We start from the raw sequence: 24300 nt of genomic DNA, 5'->3' as shown, positions 1-24300 counted from the left end.
CTTATTCTAGCTAATTCATCAGCACCTTAGACTCACATGATCGCGAGGTCCTGTCTTAACTCCACAAAATGGGGATAAAGTGGAACAAAATGATCACCTATCACTGGAATGTCCCGCAGATCTGTCAGGTCCACCATGCAATCATTTTTTTTTCTTTTTTTAACATGAACCCCAAATGAGATTCGCTCGTCTTTCCACCAGGACTCCCCACTTGAGCCTCTCGCGGATGCCGTTGCAAGATGTGCCTCATTCGATACTTTTCTACCACTCCGGCAAGACTTAATCAGGGAACAGGTAACGAGGACACACGCACTCAATCGCCGAGCGCAGTTTTAGAAAGGAGAGGACAAAGACTTCCCCCGGAGGAGACAAAAGACACGATCATCCATCCGCACGTGCGTGCACGTGTGCGCTGAAAAGCTAGGTCAGGGAGAAATGTTGAAAAAGTGGGGCAGGAGAGGGAGTTAGAGAGCATGTTGGGCACCAGGCTTGTGGGGGGGGAAATGGACTAAAAGAAGGTCACATTAAACTGAGACATGGCAGGTGAAAGCGAGACTGGCTGAGTGGAGCAAAAGTGAAACGAGACACATTTAGGACAGAGCCAGGAGCAGAGCAAAATCGACAGAGAAAGAGAAAATGGGAAAGACTCCCCCCGGTGGAAGTGATGAGACGACGAGGAAGAAGAACGGGCCTCTGGGGGGGGGGGGGGGGGGGGGTGAATGGCGAGCGCAGAGTATGGACGCCGCTGATTGATGGACTGGAATTTACCTTCGTGAGCGTGTGATGCCCAAAGCTGAGCCATCGGCAAGCCACCCGGATTGGATGATCGGTACGGGGGGTCGGCGGTCAAGGGGGAGGGGCATGGATATCCGGCCAGGAAGGGATTGGATCCCGTAGGGAAGGCATCACCTGGGTGGGGGAAAAAAAAAAAAGAAAAGAATGATTGGAAGTCACGATAGCAACCACCACAGCCAAAAGTAATAATAAGACAAAAGCAATCAATATGCAGAACTGTGGATAATAAATATTAACAATACCCTGTGGCCGATGTGTAAATCCCCGCTGATTTTCCAATGGTGCAATGACAGCTTTATCGGGAGGAAATAAAGCAGATTTAGGCTTAATGCAACCTGATGTTCTTTTTTTTGTTTTGTTTGGAGAGGGGGGGGGCATACACAAGGGCACCTTGTTTTGAGCTGAGCCAAACTCTGCCGCATGGATTTGCATTTCAACAACAAGTTCAGGTGCATCACGGACATTTTAGCTGTCGCAACCATTTCAGCATCTCCAAAACCGAAAAGGCTGCCAAAGGGGCGGACAATTCGGAATTCAAGGGATCATTTCAGAGGCGGGGAAAACAACACACACACACACACACACACACATGTTGAATGTTCAAATGATACTTTCAATGTTCTAATGTTACCTAATTAAGGTTTTATGACGCCAAGGTTTGTGATTGATCCGCAGCAGTCGATGTGTATAGCCAAACGGAGAGAGGATAATCTTCCAGGTTTTATTATATCGACTGCACAGGATTCCCTTTAGGGCTGGACAGAATTACGTTTTATTAAGCTCTATTTCAGATTGAGCAGACATCATTCCTAACTTGATTATCACAACCAACGGGCATCAGCTGGACCACGATGACGTCCGCTGCGCCCATTCAACTCGCGCGAACCCCATTCCAGACACGTGCGGGATGCAGCGTTCAAAGAATCGAGCACAAATCCAACGCGCCACCTTGAAAACCAAATCCTTGTCAAGTCAGAAATCCTTGACTTGACTCAGCAGCGATACTTTTATCGGGCTATTTTTAAGCCGGCTCATCACTAAGCACTAACAGACCATTAGCAAACGTTGAACCTTTGAACTATTGGCGCTTCCTTCCAATCGCACGCCTCAAGAGCACGGAAAAATAAAAATAAAAAAGGTTTCGCGGTTAGCCGAGGTGTCCCATCACTATCCCGCCCAGACCATTAACCAAAAGCAGCGCACAGCCATTAGCCTGATAAAACTATCCATGTGTGTAGGGGAAGGGGTGCTTTTGCCTCTTCGACATGGGCAAGGGCAGAGAGGCGTGCGTGAGTGAGTGTGTGTGTGTGTGTGTGTGTCTGCGTGTGTCCAATGGAATTTTTTTCCCAGCATCTAAATACAGTGAGAACCCTCTACAACGAAATGTACATGGGCGAAAATACCCCCTAGTGTGAAAAAAATCATGTATTCACAAAATTCCCGCCACACTGACACTGGAAGAGAGGGTAAAAGTGATCACAATAAAAGACAGAGGAAGCAAACTAAAAGACATCATCCAAGAAATTGATGTAAGTGAAAGTGAATGCTAGTCGTAAATTTCACAATTGCTTTCCCCTTTTTTTCTTTCTAAACTGCCTATATGAAGTGTCAAATAAGTGTATGCTAATACTTAGTGTTGTTGTGTTTACATCTGAGATCAAATTTGCCACAGTGAAAAACCCTGTTGTGAAAAATGTCTTGCCACAAACATGATTTCACTGTAGAGGAGTTTCTCTGTAACTGCATAAAAAAAACACAATATGTCAGCACACCGATATATTCTCAAATCAATAAATACAAATGTCCCAATTAATAACCAACGTGGCCAAGCACGCTCCCATTCCGCAGCTTGCGGAGCCTTCCTCCGCCATGCCCCGTGACACAGATTTCGTCAAGGCGCTCAAGTTTGTCGGCACCGCAAGAGTCAAATGTTCAGTGTGTGTGTTTGTGCAGTTTAGGAAGAGCAGTGTATGATCACAAACATGTGCGAACAATTCTGTGTGGCTTTTCTTTTTCCACTGGATGCTCTTTGAGAGAGGCGCGTGGCCAATAAGTGGGCATATTTTATTTAAAACACACTTGCAAAAACACGGGGCACAATACACACAGACGCCGACAAAGCGTGTGTGTGATTAACCTTCAGTTTGTCCCGGTCGGTTAACTCTGCTGGAAAGCCATCCCCGATACCGCCGACTGCCCCCACCAGAAGGTAGCAGCGTTAGCAGCAAGAGACATTACAAGGACGACCAGCGGAACCTTCAAAATTGAACATTTCATTCAGCGACGAGTTCCAAATTCTCCCGATTTCAAAACCATTCTCTCAAGGGAAAAAAAAAAGCCACGAAATGTGTTCCAGGCGTAAACTATCGCGCCTTAGAGAAACATTTTTTTTAACTGCGCACGCCATGTTTGAATTAACGGGCTAACATTTTGTAAACGGAATCTATAAAAATTTTGAAGAGCTGACAAGATGTGAAATGGGGAGGGACCAGAAATCTGCTTGCGGTACAAAACTCTGTGATGGACTATTTAAAAAAAAAAAAAAAGACTGCTGTGGGATTTTTTCCATTCTTGTGGAAGCTCATAATTTGTTTTATCAGTTTGAAATTAGTTGTTGTCAATCAATAGCAAATCAAAATGGATTGACAGAATTCTTGGCCCAACACATCCTCCTATCCAGTCGTAGTCCACTTGCAGTTATTCATCAGTTTGCGTGTTTGCTGCGGGTTTGTTCAGCATCAAAACAGTGCCTGCTGCATTTTTTTTGAGCGACCAAAGAAATTCCCTTTTTTAATTCAAGTCAGGTTTTTCCATTTGACTTCTGCGAACAGCAGTGGCTTTACTACGGCGTTCGGCGACGTTGCCTTTGCACACAATTTGGTTTGGTGATGAGGAGCGGGTGTGCGTTTTTTCTATTGCGGCATCTTTTGGTTCATTTACTGTGTTCTTGTTATTGTTGTCAACTAAGCAGAAGTCAGCAGTGAAAGAAAGACGAAAATAAATCTCTCCGCCACAGTAAACGCAAGCCAGAACGAGAGATGAATAACCGCATGGAACATCCGTCAGCTACATTTTGATGGTATCACGGGAACAGCACAACAATGCCCCTTAAATAGTCAACATTTATTTCATGTGATAAACAATTTTTTTAAAAAAGGAAAGGGCGAAAGTTCAAAAACAAACCGACGGCATATCACACGGAAAAACACTTGCCGGCGATTGTCATTGTATCGCTACCTTTTTCGATTCTATCTCCGCCTCATTCCAACTGTTACAAAGTGTTCCCGCGTGCTTGTTACGTGAGTGAAACGGCGCCACGGACGCTCACACACAATGCAGCCAATCACCACCTGCCATGTTTTTTTTTTTTTTTATGTTCCCCAGCAGATCACATTCCTTCGGGCCCATAGAGCAGCCTCTCGCTACAGAACACGTTAAGCAGCCCAGTTGCCCCGATCGGAGTATGAGGGCATTCTTTGCATCACAGCCGCCTACAGACGGGCCCGGGGGGGGAGGGGGGGGGGCATGTGGACACACATATGAGGTGTCAAAAAGTTCCAGGACTGGCGTCACTCAAACTACGAGTTTTCCTCTTTGATGTAATTCCCCCTGGAGTATAACGCAGCCTTCTCCACCTTTTCTGTCACGCCTTAATGCACTCCCGGAAGGATTCTTCAGAAATCCTGCGCAACTGCGCCATGGCTGTGATATTGTCAATGCCTCCAAATGGGTCCTGTTAAGGATTAAGAAAAAGGGGGCGGGGCAATCACGCAGACCCAGTTCGGAGCTTGCGCCGTCACAGCTTCATGCCGTTCTCTCGATTAAGGAACCGTCAGATGCTCAGGTGCTCAGGCGCAACCTCCAAAGCATCTCGAAGGAAAATGTATCTCAAAATGTTTTGGAATGAGCGGAATGAACTCTCTCCGCTTTCTTCCGAGCCTTTCTTTCCATCATCGCTCAACCCATCGCACATTCCTTTCGTTTGCCAACCGAGTCTATTTCCCCTCACACGCGCACACGAAACAGCTCCCACTTCACAAGATGGTTATTTTGCCATATTGGTAGGAGTGAGTTGCCAGGAAACATGCTCCGACTGCGAGCCTCTTCTGAGTCTCCATATTCAGATCCTCAATAAAAAACAAAAAAAAAACTAAACAAATGAAAGGTCAGTTGGAAATCTATTCAGGGAAAGTTGCTGCCATGGCCAACAGCGGATTCGGTCAAATTGGCTTGAGTACAGAACAATGACAAATAAAACAGAAAAACAAATTGATCCTCTAAATTTTGTTTTAAAGTTAAATAAAACTACATTTAAAAAAAAATGTGAAACGCCCCCCCCCCACCTCCCCACACACACACACACCATCTGTTATCCATCAGTAGTTGGAGGGATTGGTGTGTGTGTGTGGGGGGGGGAGAGGGGGGTGTCATCAATTGATTTCTTTTTTTTTTATTTCCAAGAAACAAAAAACCCTGACAAACAATAACACTGTGCTTCCAGTCTGCGGCACCTTCCGCAACGTGAGACTTTTCTTTCCCCTTATACAGGACGACGCAGATTTGCAGTACGCGCGGTCACATTTCAAAATCTGAAAACGCTTACGTGCCGAATATGGAAATATATCAGCCGGCTAATATGTTTTGGATTATCTGTGACTGCCATTTGGCTGCTCTTTGAAACAAAAGATTTACAACCACACCAAAGTGGATATTGGAATCGTTTGGAAAAACGGGCCTACATCAGCAATGAGTTTTTTTGGGGGTAGGCACGTCTCGCTATCTCAAACATCTACTGCGCATACTTTGGAAACAAAGCTCGGCCAGTAGTGTGCAGGCCTCAGTCAAGGCCAATTACCATCATCAGCTTTCGTTTCGAGTGTAATGCTGAAACACATTGCAAAACACCATAGATGGGCTAACAAAACCGGCAGCGACACTGCGATACCTAAGAACCCTTAACCGGACCAAGTACACAACAATATTTTCACATCCAGTGTGACCTCCAGTTACCAACGCCCTGTTTACGGACAATTCGGGTTTCGTGGATCTGTGGTCGTGCTTCCAAAGTGAAAATCTGCTGCATATGAGGGTAAAAGTTCCTGGAACCTCAATCAGCCAATCGCAAAACGGTTGCCATTGGCAACTCGATACATGTAATTGAATATCATTCATTCACTCATCTTCCGAGCCGCTTGATCCTCACTAGGGTCGCGGGGGGGTGCTGGAGCCTATCCCAGCTGTCCTCGGGCAGTAGGCGGGGGACACCCTGAATCGGTTGCCAGCCAATCACAGGGCACACAGAAACGAACAACCATTCGCACTCACACTCACACCTAGGGACAATTTAGAGTGTTCAATTAGCCTGCCACGCATGTTTTTGGAATGTGGGAGGAAACCGGAGCACCCGGAGAAAACCCACGCAGGCCCGGGGAGAACATGCAAACTCCACACAGGGAGGCCGGAGCTGGAATCGAACCCGGTACCTCTGCACTGTGAAGCCGACGTGCTAACCGCTGGACTACCGGGCCACCCTATGTAATTGTATATTTGTCCGCAAATAAAATCTGCAGTAGTTAAATTATTTACGGTATCGTAGCATTTGCTCAATGAAGCAACGAGTGGTTCATGTCGGTAGATTTGCATCAAAACAGACGTCTGTGCACGTTGTCGGGAGGCGGACATTCCACCAACGTTCCATTCAGCCAATCACAGAACTCAGAAGCGGCCACGTCCGCTTGCCGTCTAAGCGACTCATCCAAACGGGAGACCCACGCGTCAGATGGGGGTGTTCCCAAAATTGCGTTCCTCAAGACATATTGAACGCAGAAGCGGGTCCCGCGTTGACACGTTGAACTTTTGCTAAACAGGTCGTCGACGAGCTACAGAGTCAGAATGGCCCAACGAAAAGGGGAACTTCTCAAGCGCTCGTCATCGATGAGCGGAAAGGGTTCCGTGCCGAGTTTTCTTTTCCTGTTTTGCTCTTCGATTAAACCGACAAATACAAAGCGCTCGGTGAGAGCAAAATTAGTACACCATATACTGGATACACATTCTGTGACGCGATGTGTGTGTGCCTTAGCTCAATAAAGGTTTGTCAACACTGCCTTAATCAATTGGCATTTAGTTTGCTGGAGTCCAAAAACTGTTCTTCAGACTCCAACCACGCCACCTACCCCCCCCCCAAAAAATATATATATATACAGTATATATGTGATGAACACAAACCTCTCACCAAACATGTTTTGCACTCAGAGGAAGTTCTAATGAAGCTCTCTGCTTCAGTAGCATGTGTTTTGCAGCGATAGGAGTGACACACACTCTCACACACACACACACACACACACACACACTAAAATGTCGAACAAGGACGGAATTTGTTTGTACAGTTGACGTACAATAGTAACAGCGTGGCGTGCGAAGATGACACTCAATTGTTGATGAAAACAAAGGAAGGATCGGCCTGTCGCAATATCACTTTTCCCTCTCTGACACTTTCACAACGCTACACGTTTGGGACTGCAAGCCGGGGCTCTTAGTCCAAATATGTAACCTTTCATTGGGGGTAGGGGGCAAGGGGGAGGGGGGGGTCCAGAGACTCACCGAGCCAGCACAAAGACAAGACGCCATGTGACCTTGGTGTGTTTGAATGATGGCAGAGCGGACACGTTAGCTAACGCGCGGGGTATTTCGACATGCTACAGCATGCTCATTTGTGCATCACACACACACACACACGCACACACACACACACACCGAGAGGTCTATCGGTCTCATGTTTGGCAGTTGTGCACACGTGGTATGCTGGTGTGCCGTTTGTCTACCTCTGACAGGTTTATTGTCGCAGGGGCAGCAGTGCCTTGCGCTTTCCCTTAAAGAGCCTGTTTTCTTTCCTGAAAGATTCAATTTATCTGCGAGGGGACGCGTCCTCCGTCTTCACACACACACACACACACACACAGACAGAGGACCGTGCCTTTGCTCACGTATAAACACACGCACTCACTACATTAACATTAAACGTAAACAGACGCTATCCGAGCACCGCGGAAGACAAATCGGGATTGGCTCAGACAACGCGGTCCTGCCCTACAAGCTGCATGAATTATTATTTCCACTCGAGTACCTCGCCGCGCGTATGAACTGTATGCATGTAGAAGTGTGTGTGTGTGTGTGTGTGTGCGGGTGAGTCGGAAAGAGAGAGAGAGCACTTGAAGGGCTACCACATTTGTCTGACTGCATTCGAGTGTGTTGTGGTCAGGATAAATCTCGAGACGGGGAGTCCCGGGGGGGAGGGGGGGGGGCACCTGGCCCTCGCAGCAATAAGCACAATCACATGCTCCTATTCCAACACACAAATCATTTCTTCTCACACAAAACGCATCTGTTATCCCCTGAAAAGAAGCAAAAATAATAATAAATCAAAATACAATACTCGGTTGTGAAACCGAGTGAGTCTTCTTTGTTCTCAAGACCGTCATCAGCTCCTGTTTCACTCCAATAATCATTTTGGTCGCGAGCCCGGTTAAGTGTGGCTTTGCTGCAAGAACCGAGTCCGAAACATTCGGGAGGAGCTCCGCTTTTTCAAAGTCGCGGTCTGCCGTCACGGACAATTGTTCGACAGCAACTGACACCCCAGTTTGCATGTGCATCTGGAATTTATACCCGCGGCACTCATCGCTCACAGCCGATGTCATTCATCACGGCCGCGGCAGTTGTTGTAGGGGGGGGGGGGGGGGGGGGTCGGCATCCTCGCTGGGAAATGCAATGCGAGTGAGCATTAAGGGTTGAAAATGGGGGTGAAGCTGCTGCTCCGCGTGCACAAGGGGAGCTAACAGGACAGATGGCCTCAATCTGGTGAAGAAAAGCTTCGGTAGACCTCCGCTAGACAGAGAAAAAAATGTATCGCCTACAAAACAGCCACTCGGGTCGCATCATTAAAGACATCGTGGAGAACATTTGCAACATTGCGTGCATTTTAAAAGTGGTGCCGCAAAGAAAGCTCGGAAACGCAGAAGTGTTCCTTTAAACGCCGTCGTCGTTCATGTTTTGGGTTCCATTTTGAAATGCGCTAAATTGTATAGTAATAATATTAATTACTATAATAGTATATAGTAATGGCAATTTAAATTGCGCCATTATTCACACACACGTCGGGAATACAAAGTTGAACAAAAGTTGAATCGACCGTCATCTTAATTGTGATGATTCGCTTAGCTAATACAAGCTAATGACGACTTTGACGAAGAGCAGCTAGCTTGCTCGCTAGTCAACTAACAGTAGTCAAGTCATCTACGCCTTCTGCGCAGAACCCAGCAAAGCAAATCCATTACCGCAACAGTGCGCACTTTCACACGGCCGCATATCAACCTGACAAATCGGTGCCAGCGTCGGGTGTGCGTAAAAATACTTGTGGTGCGACAACAACTGCTTTCAACATAGCAGGCAGAAGCGAATGTCAGGTGCTAAACGTTATTGTTTTTGGAACTCCGCTAGAGAAGCGGCGCCGCTCGAGCTTTGGTACCGCCTCTGAGCGACTTGGTCCTCCATTCCAAACGAGAGGACAAAAAAAAATAAAAATATGTAAACAATTACAAAAAGATATGAAAAACGCCAGCCAGATTTTACAGGTAGTGTAAAAAGATAGTAAGGCAGACCCCTGCGAGGGTGTAATAGTTCGCTACAAAAATGAAGCGAGGGGGGGGTGTGGGGGGGGGCTTCAATTCCATACAACAAAAACACCAGCCGGGCTTATTGGATGACTCACTGGGTGCTTGAGTTCTAGCCGTTTGTGGTAATTAAAAGTGGAACATTGCTACCATTTGCAATTACCAAATAACTGTCATGTCGCGGGGCCGGCGTTTTATTATCGCAAGCGCGGGAACCGGCATCTCAATCCTGTTTGGTTGATGGAATCTGTAGGGAGATGATATTGAAGAGCGGCCATAAAGCCAAACGGCCCGTTTCATATGGCTGGCGTGTGGGCTGGCGAGTGTGCGGACGAGAAGAGTCAGTAAGTGAGCGGGTCAGTGTGTGGGCGGAAACCAACACGCATCCCCGCTTTCAGAAGGAGGGTTTCAACTGTCAGCCTGGGATTGGAACGATCTTTGGGTCAATTTCGTTTCTGGACATATTGTCCACACACCACTGCCAAATTTAAAATATTTTTTAAGACATCTCCAAGTATATAAAATCAAACTATTGACTCTTCTCATTAATATGCATGACAAGTTTTGGACGGCACAAATATATTCGCGTAAAGCCGCCGGTGGGTGGACTTCTCTCCATGATGTGCGCGCACTCACGGCTGACAACGAGGCGCTCTAAAGCAGTCGCACCGGCGCAGATCCCCGGCTCGCCGAAACTCGAAAGCGGCAATGCCAGTTAACGATCGGAAGGGATGATGCAATGCATTTTCAGGGGGGAGGCATAGCTAGCTAGCACATAACGATTACGCCGGCTAACTGCTAGCGCAAATAAAGGCACGCCAGTTTTGATATCGTAAGGGAGAGATGACTTGTGTTGGACTCCAAAGTCCTTCCCTGGGAGCCACTTGAGTAAGTTTAAACATATCTTAAAAATATCAATAATAATAATAGTCTCATCGTAACAGCAGTCATTCGTTTTTTTTTTGTTTTAGATTAGATAAGTGATTGTTGTTTCATACAAATCCCAAATTCTGGAATAACCTTTAACATACGACACTGTTTGAGCGCATTTAAAAGCATTTCTTAATTCCATGCAGCTGCGTACTTTGCGGCCGGTCTATAAACAACACTATTGAATAATTGCCTCGTTAAAACGCAAACATTCGTGCGCAGGTTCACTTGTGGAAAGAAGAAAAAAAAAATCATGCTTGTTAGACTCTCGCTTGAGGAGAAGTTGTTGAAAACGTGTCCCGTTGGCGAACCTGCTGCTCTTTTGAACTTTTGGATTTTTGGCCTGCACACCGACTGGAGGTGCCCCCCCACCCTCCCCTCCTCCGTCAGGTTTTGCGGACTTACTTTCTCGTACCGTTAGGCTCACCCTGACTGTCAACCATGCGAGCAAGATGTTTCCACAGCTCACCCCCTCCGTGCGTGCCTGTCCTTTCTTAACGAGCTGCAGACGAGCGGCAAAAGCTTTGGACCACTTCTCGCTTAGTCCAAACACACGTTCTGGGGACTTTTTTTTTGGGTGGGGGGGGGGCGCCTCCCAATACAGAGAGCACTGTGGCTGCAGAGCCTCAAACTGTTGCCTAACGCCTACTGCGTTAGTCACTCTGAAAACACGGGCACTCAAAACAAGTGGCAGCCGCGTCAACCCCAAATCAAACATTTCAAAAATAATCTCCACTGCTCTGATGAGTTGGCTTGGGAATGTTTTCCTTGCCGCGCTCCAAACTATAAAGCGCATCTGGATTTTTTTTTTTTTACGGTCAAGCCGCAACACACCCAGTCAATATACTATTAGCTCCGCATGCTGATAACATGGCTGACATAAGTGAGTGCGTGCGCGTGCGCGTTGACAAATGAATGCTCTTTACAGGGTCCTGTTTCATTTTACCAGACACGTCGCATAGTGTTACCTGGTAAGCTTTATGTCCCTGAAGCTGCACAATTCTGGGAGGGGGAAAAAAACAAAAAAAAAACATGCCTCGCAAGCCGATGACATCCTGCCGTCACGCATGCTGACGAAACCTCGGCGCAGGGAATCGTTATCGCACTTTTGTGCCGTTTTGACTTTTAAGACCGGAGCGATGTCTTGTCACCTCTGCATTCCGCCTTCCCCACCATGGCTGAGCGTTTTGTTTTTGGATTTAAAACATTAACAGCCTGTCGTTTATTTTCAAACTTGTTTGACGGTTAAAACCATGACACAAAACGTTGCCTGTGCACTGAATAGCAATGATGACGGTGACAAATTTCCTATAGAACATGCCCCCTCGACCCCCAAACCCATTTTCATTTATTCCAAATTCAAACAAATCAGGAGTCAACCAAGTGTAGAAAAAAAAAAATTGTGGCGCGTCCATCACAGAGGTTTCATCGTCCACTGCACCCAACGCAACGCAAGCTACACACAAACCACATTTGACAATAAGATCGAAAGAATGGCCGCCCTCATCTGAAACATTAGCAACTCTTGGGGTTTACCCTTGAACAGAAACCAGAGAAACTGTAATTGTATATCTGTCTGCAGCTACATGACTTTGGGGGTTGGGGGGTGGGGGGGTAACACGATGACAGTATTTGTCAGACTTTCCATTTTCCACCCCCCCCAAAAAAAAAAAACCTCCTACAGCTGTAACCTTTCCTCTATACAACGTATGTTTAGAACGAGAGGCTTCTGCTTGGCCGCAAGGCTACGCACACATATACAAAACTTCCATTACTAATCACATGAGCAGACGTGACAAGGCGGGTGCAACTACACGGTAAATCACTAGCTCAGAGGGGAATAACAAACACTGCATTTGATCTGCCGACTGGTCAAGTCATGAAAAAACACGCACTAATCAGCTCCAATAACACAAGGAGGTTGGTTTTAATGCTTTGCAGCAAAGTCACATTATCCAGAAAACGCAGAAGAGCAATCGGCTCGCCCTTTCCGTGTAGATTTCCCGACAAGGAGACGCGAGAGAAATGGAAAGAAGAGAAACAGCCAACGGGCGGAATGTTCCCAGAGAGAAGTGCTCCCAAACGGTACAGATGCACTGTCACGATAATAAACACTGCAATCCAGCTCAGCCGGCAGTCCAAGTATCACATTGCTGCAACATCACACGTCGGGCAGTCCAATTCTGACAACACGCACGAGCAACATTTGGAACACGAACGGCGGTTTAATGGTCTACATGCAATCCAAGTGCACTGCCCTCTGGCCTGCCCACTGCTGTGCTCCTGTTTGGGCCAAGTACTTTTCCACTCATGTGTTGCCCATCGAAAACCGTGGGAATCCTTCACACAATGTCATACTTTCATATCTCGAACTTGGCCTCGGGATTTTTTTTTTTTATAATTGCCATTGTCATTTTTACAGTCGCCGCCTCCATAAAACAAGTCGACATCTGGCCTAATTTGCAACATTATAACATCATCGAGTTATGAACGCGCATGCCGAGTGACACAAACAGTCCGCCTTTGACGTTAATAGTTAATCCTTAGGAGTGTATTTTATGGCACTCGCGGTGGCATGAAAATAGTGCAAGATGTTATATACTCACTGTGGTGTCCGTGGAGGTTAATAGCCGATGGTAAGAATTTTCCCGAGTGGAGGGGCGGCGGATGAGGCGCGGCCAAGTGGCCGGAGGAAGGAGGGATCCTCCCGGCTGCTCCTGCAGCCCCGAGTCGGTGAGGCTCCACGGCGAGCCCCGCCAGCAAAGGGGGGGGTACGTGGACGGATCGTGGAGCTCCGAAATCTCTGCCATCCATTATCCGCAACAAGGAAAGTTAGGATAAGAAATTGTCCTTTCGGATAGGCGACCTATTCCGAAAAAAAAAGCCAGTTTGGGCTATAATAGCAATAATAATATGAATAATGTCTTTCGTGGTCCGGAAGATCCGGACTCATTTTCAGCCATTCTGTTGACCTGTGAAACAAAACAAAGCAATCGATTGATTTAAAATACCAGAAAACGTACATTTATAAAAAAATAGACAGATTCCTTCGTGCGGATTTTTCATGATTTCGGCGACCGAGCGGCGCATCGGTGCAATGACGCAGTTCGTGGGGGGAAAAACACTTAAAACGGACTGAGAGTTCGTTTCTACAAGTATAAGAGTTTAACTCAAGGTCAATCATTTAAATCGCGATTGTACCGAAATCGACAACGGTGTGGTTCGGTGTTAAAGCATAAAAGAGGCGCTCCGCCCCCCCGATGCGCAGCGAGCAGTCAGCCGCTACAGGGCTTCGCGTCCCGGGGAAACGCGACCAGCGCGCACCGGTCAGTGGCTCCGCGCCGCCATGAACACACTCGGCAATTATTGCATGGTAACGCATACGTTCGTATTTTAATGCATTTTTACATCGAGCAGCTTTCTTTATTTAACCCAATTTCATACTTTAAGTCGTACTCAAAACGCAAACCGAATGCAGCGTAAAATATACAGCGAGTGAACAGTCGAAAATTTTAAAAAAAGTTGTAAATAGATAGCCGTCGTTAGTCACAGCCATGGTGGCGTTTTGTTGCACATAATTTTAGTCCGGGGCCATCGGGTACGTATGTGTGCTAGTTTAAAGACAGTAAAATCTCATTTACCTTCAAAAGACGTCGTCGATAGATATACACATATATTCCGAGTCATTTTTTTTCGCACGAGTTCGACCTACTTTGTAAATGAGCTTTCTGCGAGCTAGCGCGGAGTCTTAAGATAAAATAAAACTAAAATAAATTACTGTGGGGAAATAAGTGGAAGACTACCATCTGCACATATCGTGACTGCCTTTACGCGAAAATACACAAGTTAACTTGCTGCGAGTAACTGCGAATCATCTTTAAATTTATTAAATACATCAGCGGAACAAAAATGAATAGCGTTGAATCACCGCTAAACAGAAATGTGATTCAACACGGCGCAATGTAAAAAAAAAAGGAGAAAAGAGAGTGAAAGTGGATTTAACCTTCAAATGGTGCAAACAAACATTACAGCCATGACTCGTGATATGCAGGCGGGCAGGATCACTTGCACAAGGCTCGCTCGACAACAGTTTTGTTTTCTAAAACCAGCAGTGCAAACATACATTTACTTCCCCAGGCAATACTAATGAATCCGTACGCGGAGTTAAGACAATATTTGGGGCTGTGATCTGCGTGCTTTAGTGGCGGAGAAACACGACATTAAGAGCCACGTTTCAAAGTTTGTACCATTCCTTTAACGGCTAAACTTTCCCAGGCACGGGGGGGGGGGTGTTTATAAAAAGTCATGTTTTTACTCCGCAGTTAACCGTAAAGAACCGACCAAAAACAACGTTGATTGTGAGAAATAACGAAAAATCGCAACAATTCTTCTTCAAGGCGACCGAGGGGAAAAGTACGAAAACAAAGTCAAAGCGCTTACTTGAAAAGGGAGGGGTTTAAAAGAAGCGATCACACGATTTAAAAACGCCTGTGACTCTCGTAAAGTGCGTCCAAGTTGCTCGGAGAACTGCTGTAGTCCATTCCAGGCTCGCTCGAAGGTGGACTGCGGGGCTAAAAAGGGGAAGCGAGAGCGCCAGTCTTAGCCGTTTACTCCTCAGCAATGAAACATAGCATTGTTTCGCTAGCACCGCCCAGTTCGGTAGCACCGCCTACTTAAAAATCCCCCGCCCATTTGTTGGCGTCAGCTACTCTGTGATTGGCTACGTTTCACGTCGATCAAATTCTAAACACTGGCCCTTCACCAGCACTATAAAACTAATTATGGAGCGAGAAAGGCTTGGCCGTTCGTTTCAAGGTCTCTTCTCCCCTCACTCCTGTGGACTAGGCGATCAAAATTGAGGGGTTGCTGTGATGGTTGGTGGCGGTAGTGGTGCAAGACGACCCCCACGCACACCAATTCCACATTGATTAGAATGGAGGCGCAAAGCACAGGGGAAATGTAGAAAATGCTGCAGTGTTTTTTTAACGTAGTTTAGCTGCAAGTGCATTAGAGTAATTTGCATTTTATATGCTGGTATGCCTATCTACCTAGCTATATATATTATATATATATTTTTAATATATATACATATGATATGTATGTGTGTGTGTGGCAGCTGTTCAGCTCTCATCTAACGGAGTCTTCGAGATGCAAATGTCACTGCCCAAGGACAGTGGTGCAGCGCAGTTTGCTTACATTTGCATCAGAAGAGGAGGAAAATGACGTTGTTTTAGTTTGCTTATGCAAAAACTCTCCTGGAAGCTACATGCGATCCGCGCAACACCCTCGCTCCTCTTCCTCTCCTCCTTTCCACTGGCTCTGAAGCAGCGCGAGTGCGCTCTATGCAGTTCCAACAAATGTTGATTAAAAAATCTGACACTGTTTCAAGATGCCCATGTCACTCCCTCCCTCCCTTTCTGATTCCTCCAGCCCCTCCTTCCTTTGCAGTGTCGGTTTCAAGGCGATCCTTTGCTAGAGTAAACCAGGAGGTTGTAGGTCCGTGAAGCGAGAATGTCGTCCTGGTTCGTCAATAAACGGAGGGATAAACAACTCAAATTATATACACGGTTCGGTGACATCACCCCTTGTCACAGAAAGGATAACGTCTCCCGGATGAGGTAGAACTAGAGGCTGATGATCCAGAGCCTTCGCGGCGACTCTCATCCTCGGCAGGACCCGGAGAGGGAGTGCCCAGACTGGGATCAGATGTGTGCGATGTCCCGTACTGAGCCCTCCGAGGGATCCGAGGCGCTCTTTGTTCTCCTCCCTCCAACTGAGAATCCAGACAATGGGTGCAGATTAGGCTTCCATTGTTGCTCTCTTTACCCCACAAACATTTGGCAGGTTTCATCTTCTCCTTGTTTTTCTTGTCATATATTGCGGCGATGGTGGTGGTCTCTGGAGGTGGGTGGTTTATGAAACTCATTCATGCCAAACAGTCCGGAATACATAGCACGCACGTGATGCGTCATATACGCTTATTTGTGAAAGAAATGAACTGTTGAAACCCAGCAAATGTCATCCATCATGTAACCTTCTCACAGCAACGCAATCTAATCCAAAACGTCACTTTGGTAATTCGATGTAATGCCACAAACATCTCAGTTCATAGTCAAGATTATACAGTGGAGCGTGTGAACGCATTGATTTGTTTTTGGTATTTCTACTGACTCATTTCACACCCATACACAAATCCTTCTTGAGCTGTTGAAGAAAACCTCCATATTAATCATGAGGGAGAGCCACAAATGCTGCAGAAGCAATATTGCACCTCTTAACGTCAATAAGTAAAGGTCATATCAGCTTGAGTGCGCTTCTAACACAACGTCTAACATTGGTTACCAATTTCACCCTTTTCGAAACCACCTCTCGGAATAATATTCTTGGAGGTTGTAGTCAATACGTGGTAAATGATTATAGAGTCGGTGACGAGAATATCTGATTAGGCATGTGGCTGCATAAACCCACAGGGGACAGAGCACAGAGACAGCATTGATTAATTCAGTTGGGGGGGGGGGTTCACTGCTCTCTGGAAAGGTGTAAATAAATAAAGACAAGAAGACGTGTCCCCTGCATAAGCACCCAACCCTCGGTTCATAATAAAGCCAGAAGAGACACATTCACACCTCTTTTCCCCAACCACGGGAGCAGCAATAAATAACAGATGTCATCGGTGACCCCACCCATTCCACTCACACACTTACGCAGAGAGCTCGCATGCCCACGGGGGCCAACTCATGCTCCGGTCCGTACTGTTATTGGTACTGAGGCAAGTACCACTGCATTGCAGCACGACTAATCTGAGGAAGGTTTAATTGCAGCATTGTGGTTTCTGATGGTCTGAAGCAAGCACACCAACGCAATAAACGTGAGCCTAGGCCATGACTGACACCAAGCCCCCCCCCCATAGCAAGCAATTCAACATACGTGCAGTATACCAATCTCATGGGGGTACCTGTCAATCACCAGATGGTGCCTTGCAGGGTTTTACTGCAGGTGGGTGCGGTGGTAGTGGAGTGTATGTGTGTGGTTTTATTTTTTTCTGAGGGGGGGGGGGTGCTGGAGAACTAACATTGTCACACATACACCCACTTAGTCACATTACCCGCCCTGACAGCACTAGGTAGCTCCTTCAGCCAGAGACTGTTACACCCGCGCTGCAAGAAGGAGAGATACCGGTGCTCGTTCCTAGCGACTGTTGTCAGGCCGCTGAATAAAAATAACGACAATAATAATAATTAAATGATGTGAAAAACAATTGTGAATAGCACTGCGATTTATCCATTTTGTTTTTATATTGCACTTAATTGAACGGTTTGTTGTTTTTTCTTCTTTCTACCCACATTCTTGCTGCTGGAGGCTGTACATTTCCCCAGCGTGGGATAAATAAAGGATATCTTATCTTATTACAAAAATGCTTTGACACACTCCATATGTAGATACAATTTCCATGCATGTAAGGTGTTGTGTTTCTGCGTGAGGTGTGCAGTCTGAGCAACACGGGTCGTGCTGTTGTACAGTGGCGATGCACTAAAAAGTGCCTGCAAGGTTTCCAACCTGATAGTTTGCATTTTCCGTTTCATTTGCTCAGAATTTCCCCCATCAGGTTTGCTCTTTATATTTGTGTTTCTTCTATTTGCACAATCCTCATTGCTTCTCTAATTATCTTCAACATGCTGCCTGGATTACTGTCTTTCTTTTTGTTGTTGTTGCCAGGCAACAGATAGATATTACAGTTTCCGGCTCACTGCTTTTAGCTTTGAAAGCTGCAATAATCAAGTCACTCAATCGGGAATCATCAGCACTAAATAACTAAGGCCCATAAGCAATCTATTTAATCAAATTTAACCATCTTTTGTTCTGTCGGCTCCCACGCAATGGTGAGACTCGCTTGCTAAATTACTAGACTGTTTTGGACACTTTAACGCGGCATGGCAGGTCACTCTGTCGAACAAAGCTACTGCCACCACTTTGCAGTTGACCAGCAGCCATTCATGTGCCCTTGGCTAATTTAAAGTCTTCCATGCTAGTTTTTGGAATGTGGAAACAAGCACGGGGAGAATTTGCAACTTCCGCACACTTGGGATTCAAACCCTGAACCTCGGGAAAATGAAGCACGCATGTTAACAATTCGGGGCATCTTGCTGCCCTTTTTAATTGTAACTATGATGCGACGCTCGATTTTTAGAGAGACTTCTGAACACTCTTTACGACGAGGAGCAGTAGCGGTGTGCCAATCACGGTTTTGTGCGGTGCATTGGCGCCATCTGGTGGAGAGGAGTGAGTATCGCACTTGTAAAATGTAAACGCAGACGACCGTTTGCAATCTCAGCCTAACAAATGCAAGTCATGAACTCATAAAAGCAGCACACAAACCTTATGCGTATGTATACATACATCTGCGCCATAAATGCACGTTCACGTCCATTTGTATTTTCTTCCAACAGCCACCTCGGATGATCATCCATCACCACTTCCGCTGTGCAGCAGGAGCCGATCGAACTTCATTAATAGCAGAGGACAGCCTGATGAATGGGCTAAGTGTTACTTGAGCTACTGCTGGATATATGCTGCCATTGTGAAACAGTAGTATCATCCATTTTATCCTACTTTATCGTGTGCCGTGCTCAGGATTTACTTTCATTTTCCACTATTCGTGTTATAATGCAATTTTCCTGCCGAATCCCTTGTTGCCTAACCATACACAGATGCTTCAATCTATGTGATTGCACGTCGTCTGACCATGAAGAAAAAAAAAACCTAAATTGTTGCACGAAGTTTTGAGCGCCATCTACTGATCGAATATGGCACTGCGTGTAATGCGTGATATAGCGCTTTTAGCCCAAGCAAATATGTTAAGAGAAATTGCACACGCGATTAGATTTCATCACCTCTGCCGTATTAGATTTGCCCAATAGCACCATGGGTAACTAAATTAGCCTATTTGATGTCATCTAGAAGCACTTGTCATTTTGACACCCGTTTCCTGATTGAAAGAGTAAAAGCTTGTGTAGTACGTTACTTAAATCGAAGTTAATTTTAATTACCCTATGCACGCAAAAAAAATCTAGTAGCTGCTGTCAAAATGTGCGTTTTGGTAATTTTCGCCAACCAAAAACCATGTTAAAAGCAAGAGTCAAGTTTGAGCATTTTGAGAAAAAAGGAAAAAGCAGTTTCTGGTCTGAACACATGTGCACTTTATTGGGATAGTCAGTGTACTTATCTGGCACCCCACATTACCCCATCACCTCTTGACCCCTTGCCCCACCACCCTGGGGATGAAACTGCCAACAGGGGGAAGAACAGGTCACAACTGGGTTTTGCATAACAAAAAAATAAACAGGACCAAGATATTTTTAAGGCTGAAAGTACAAAAAACCCAGACATAATTTACATACAAGCGATACTACCACCATGTTAAGTATGCACCAACCACTGGGCAGCCTTCACAGAGGCAAAATACATGTCTTAACAATGCAGTTACCATTTGGAATCATGTGTCTTATGCAGTTAGACATTTGGAATGACTCAAAGAAATGTTAAGTCCCCAGATGCAACTGCAGAAACCCTGGGGGGTGCTTTATTGAACCTTGCCAAAAAACATTACTGTCGCCATCGTTCCAGTTTTTTTAAATCCTGAGTCAAGCGCCAAAAACTAACAGAAGCCATGCCAGTGAATTGGTCAACAGGCTCTGCGCTTGAGTATGTATGATAATGTTGTGGTCGTTTTGCACAGAGCTGAAAATGTTGGGCATTTGGTTGGGGAAGGGGAGGAGGAACAGTCTGTTTAGAAGCATTTGCGGTGGACGATGGAGGGGCCGGACTCATCATACTCCTGCTTGCTGATCCACATCTGCTGGAAGGTGGACAGAGAAGCCAGGATTGAGCCTCCGATCCAGACGGAGTATTTACGCTCAGGTGGGGCAATGATCTGCAAAGGACAAAAACAAAACGTGAGCACATTTGGCATCCATTTATACTTGAGTCAACTCCCGCGGAGGGATGAGCAGTTTCTCACCTTGATCTTCATGGTGGATGGGGCCAGGGCTGTGATCTCCTTCTGCATCCTGTCAGCAATGCCAGGGTACATGGTGGTACCGCCGGACAGCACAGTGTTGGCGTACAGGTCCTTACGGATGTCAACATCACACTTCATGATGCTGTTGTAGGTGGTCTCGTGGATGCCACAGGACTCCATACCTAAGAGCGCAAGCAAATGTTAGCAGGTGGCGTTTTTCCAAGAGATGCATCGTGCGCTTTCAGGCTTCGACACTGAACATACCAAGGAAGGAAGGCTGGAAGAGGGCCTCGGGGCAACGGAACCTCTCATTGCCGATGGTGATGACCTGTCCGTCGGGCAGCTCGTAGCTCTTCTCCAAGGAGGAGGAGGAGGCAGCGGTGCCCATCTCCTGCTCGAAGTCGAGGGCGACGTAGCACAGCTTCTCCTTGATGTCACGCACAATTTCCCTCTCGGCTGTGGTGGTGAAGGAGTAGCCACGTTCTGTCAGGATCTTCATGAGGTAGTCTGTGAGGTCACGGCCAGCCAAGTCCAGACGCAGGATGGCGTGGGGCAGAGCGTAACCCTCGTAGATGGGCACTGTGTGGGTCACACCATCACCGGAGTCCATGACGATACCGGTGGTACGACCGGAGGCGTACAGGGACAGCACGGCCTGAATGGCAACGTACATGGCGGGTGTGTTGAAGGTCTCGAACATGATCTGCGGGCAGAAAGAGGACACTTGAGAATGACGGCCACATAACAAGACGTTCATTACCTTTGGTGACCACTGCATTTCTGCATGCATTAAATGTGAGGATCGGATTCAAGTTAGTAGAAACAAGGTGCAGAAATTCAACATTCCTTCACACTTGTGCATGTCAATCTACTGTTCAGCTAGAAAGGAAGGAAAAAGGCACACAGTCAAGAGACCTGTTGATGACAGATCATCTCAAAGAGAGATCCTGGAGAGAGGGAGGAAGGCGAATGAGAATCAAATGGAGAGAGAGAGAGGAAATGAGGTCAATTCTACAGGGACTTCCCTACATCTTACCTGGGTCATCTTCTCCCTGTTGGCTTTGGGGTTCAGGGGGGCCTCTGTAAGCAGGACGGGGTGCTCCTCGGGGGCAACTCTCAGTTCATTGTAGAAGGTGTGATGCCAGATCTTCTCCATGTCATCCCAGTTGGTCACAATACCGTGCTCAATGGGATACTTCAGGGTGAGGATACCCCTCTTGCTCTGGGCCTCGTCACCAACGTAGCTGTCCTTTTGTCCCATGCCGACCATCACGCCCTAAAAGCAAATATTCAAACATTACTACTCATGTTACGAACAACTACATTTTATTTAAAAATCGAAATGCAAAAAACTGTGCCGCACCTGATGCCTGGGGCGCCCGACGATGGAGGGGAAGACGGCACGAGGAGCGTCATCTCCAGCAAATCCGGCTTTGCACATTCCGGATCCGTTGTCAACAACCAGTGCGGCGATTTCATCTTCCATGGCTGAACTGAAAATAAAGAGGGGGCGAGAAGCCATTAACACTCAAAGTACAACATCCATCTTGAAATCATTCCAGATCGTCACCGCTGTCACTTCCTGCTTGCGGGAGGAAGTGACGCGGGCGGCCACTAGAGGGAGAGCGCGAGCCAAATTCCATGTGGCCAGACAAAAGGAAGTGGCGCTGTATGCTCTTGTTACCATATAAGGGCATGGTTCGGGTTTTGAGCAGCTTTGCCGCTACCGGCGCCTTGGCGCACAGCCAGGGCGGCAGAGTACGAAGAGCAGTCAACTGGTACTGCAGCGACCACTCCCTCCTGTCCATTGTTACGTATTCTCCCTCATTGCTCCATTTTGGGGGCGGATCACTCAACGCAATAACCCGTCGTCACTTATTGTTACTCATATTCGGAAGAACATTTTTTTAAGTTGACGCCATCCAAAATGTAGCCCAAGGCACCGGCTTGTCTTGAGTCATGCTCAGTGCAGGCTAGACCATGACAGTTCCCCGAAAGCCACGCCTTAAAACCAAAAATCCCGTCAATACTTCACAGCATTTTTAATCAATGTGTCAAGTTCTTTAAAAAAAGTCCCCAATTGGTACAAGGAAGCGGAAATGTTCGAGCTGATTCAAGTACAAGAATGAAGGGCGGTGGCAAGCAGCACGATGGCGGCGCTAAGCTAACATGCTAAAGTAGGTCACACCCCGCCGCAGAGCGCACAAAGGAGCAGCCACGGTCCAGACACCCTCAACACCAATCAAGAACCATCTTGGTCGACGACAACCATTAAGCCGTAGAAGGCGCAGATTGAATGTTTGCATGTGTACAACGTCAAATACACGTTAAGTCACCACTAAGCGCTCACAAGGTTGCATTCATAAGCCGGTTACAAATGCTGAGAATACGAGCAACACCAAAGGCAGGCTAAAGCTAGCCATTGGCCTTGAACATCAGTTACCCAAAAAATAAGCACACACCGTGCAATTCGAGCTTTTATCGGCCAATAGTGGTAAAAAATGTTCAGACAATAGAACCTCGTGGTCGCTAGCAGTTGTCAAACTTGTTACATCACCAGAGATTTAATATATTCGCCAAAAATTCTAAGCGTCGTGTATACAAAGATTACATAAAAAATAAGAACCTTTACCTTTGGGTGGGGGGCTTTTCGCTTTTAGGGAAGTGGTTTGAGGCAAATGGTATCCCGCACGAGCTGCGTGTGACGGTGCTCAGAGTGAAGGATCGCGTACGGGGACCGCGGCTTTTATACCTCCTTCGTGGCCCGGCTCACGCCATATAAGGTAAACTTTGGGAATCGCGCGTTCTGATTGGTCCAGCGTCATGCACCGGGCACGTCGCGTGCACGCGGCGCTGCGCAATGGGCGCTCGCGATTTGAGGGCGACTCGCGAGACTCATGACTAAAGGATTGAAGAAAATAAAGTGGGAAATGGAGTGATGTTGAGAACACAGCTAGCGTAATCCCTCGATAAGAGCATTTCATACGTTAAATTAAGCCACGCATAAACTGTCACAAGAATGAACGGGGGTCTCTCTTCCACATTAAGATGGACAAGACTGCGCACCTCCCAGTGAATGCAATTATCTTAATGCTGCCTGATACGACAGATTTACATTGAGGTGAAGAGGACGTTACTGTGGGCTTTTGCAAAGCTTGTGTGGGGTCATCGTGAGACACGGACGGCATCACCAGGTCACCGGCATGACACACATTAGAGGGCGACTGGGGAATGACCACATTTGTAGGCCACCCTTTCCCTTTCTTTGCCAAGGACTGCCTTGTTTGCTTGCTTGTAGATGATTCTCACGAAAAGCGTTCTGCGAAAAGAGGGTATGTCCATTTTTAACCTCTTATCGGGTATTCAAACTGTAATCCCGAGTCTCATTCACATTTGTAGAACACAGCCATTTAAAGTTGGAGGCAAAAAGCATCGACCTTTCTTCCTCATCTTTCACATTTCCTCTTCCTCTTAGCATGTTGCAAAAATTCCAATGCCTTTTTAAGGGCCTTGGCCACTATTCCTCCTCACGTCAAGCTACTAGTTTGAAATGGATGTGACTGTCCTCACATGACCGTAAAGATTCTGTGAAATCAGCAGGAGCACAGGCCACAAGCACAATAATGACCAAAAATGATGAGTGAAGCAGCTCCTCTTAGTCCAAAAGAAGCCAGTCTCAAAGGTTCCATGATCTCATACTTTATTCAGGATATCATATATGCGATGTAATTAAAAAAAATCAGTTGCAGTACATGGAATCTACTACAGTTTACTCTGTAGACAGCTGACTCATATATGGCCGACCGGTACCAGGCCTGAAACTCAACAGTTGAGCGCCAATATCCCTACCTCCAATTTTAAAGGGATGCTGTTAAATTTGACTTGTGCTAA

At 46.5% G+C, this 24300-nt stretch overlaps 2 protein-coding genes across 3 annotated transcripts in view; both read right to left on the bottom strand.

The window, feature by feature from the left end:
• The window catches only part of tnrc18 (trinucleotide repeat containing 18), a 44203-nt gene extending 29172 nt beyond the window's left edge, over window positions 1-15031 (bottom strand). The window contains 3 exon segments of the mRNA XM_052049214.1: window positions 769-909; window positions 12998-13363; window positions 14832-15031. Of these exon segments, the coding sequence (XP_051905174.1) occupies window positions 769-909; window positions 12998-13205 (349 nt within the window). The 5' untranslated portion in view covers window positions 13206-13363; window positions 14832-15031.
• A 4533-nt stretch (window positions 15032-19564) lies between these two features.
• Window positions 19565-23201, bottom strand: actb2 (actin, beta 2). Of its 2 annotated transcripts, XM_052049209.1 has the most exons (6): window positions 23036-23201; window positions 21773-21897; window positions 21446-21685; window positions 20674-21112; window positions 20410-20591; window positions 19565-20322 (listed from the first exon to the last, which is right to left on the bottom strand). In XM_052049209.1, exons 2-6 carry the CDS (start codon window positions 21893-21895, stop codon window positions 20179-20181), a joined length of 1128 nt encoding a protein of 375 aa, XP_051905169.1. In that variant the 5' UTR covers window positions 21896-21897; window positions 23036-23201; the 3' UTR covers window positions 19565-20178. The 2 variants fall into 2 exon arrangements, with proteins under 2 accessions (XP_051905169.1, XP_051905170.1); XM_052049210.1 differs by lacking the exons at window positions 21773-21897; window positions 23036-23201 and adding an exon at window positions 21325-21356 and having other exon boundaries at window positions 21446-21595.
• Window positions 23202-24300: the final 1099 nt, after the last annotated feature.

The sequence above is a fragment of the Hippocampus zosterae genome, chromosome 17 (assembly GCF_025434085.1).
Source record: "Hippocampus zosterae strain Florida chromosome 17, ASM2543408v3, whole genome shotgun sequence".
NCBI classification, from domain to species: Eukaryota; Metazoa; Chordata; class Actinopteri; order Syngnathiformes; family Syngnathidae; genus Hippocampus; species Hippocampus zosterae.
Note: the sequence above shows the minus strand (reverse complement) of the source record. Positions and strands in the feature narration are given on the sequence as shown.

Excerpts from the sequence above, each read along its gene's own strand:
- actb2 (XM_052049209.1), bottom strand. The coding sequence starts at position 21,895 with ATGGAAGATGAAATCGCCGCACTGGTTGTTGACAACGGATCCGGAATG. Across the intron at positions 21,686-21,772 it reads TCGGGCGCCCCAGGCATCAG|GGCGTGATGGTCGGCATGGG; the intron begins GTGCGGCACAGT and ends ATTTGCTTTTAG. Across the intron at positions 20,323-20,409 it reads CATCCACCATGAAGATCAAG|ATCATTGCCCCACCTGAGCG; the intron begins GTGAGAAACTGC and ends TGTCCTTTGCAG.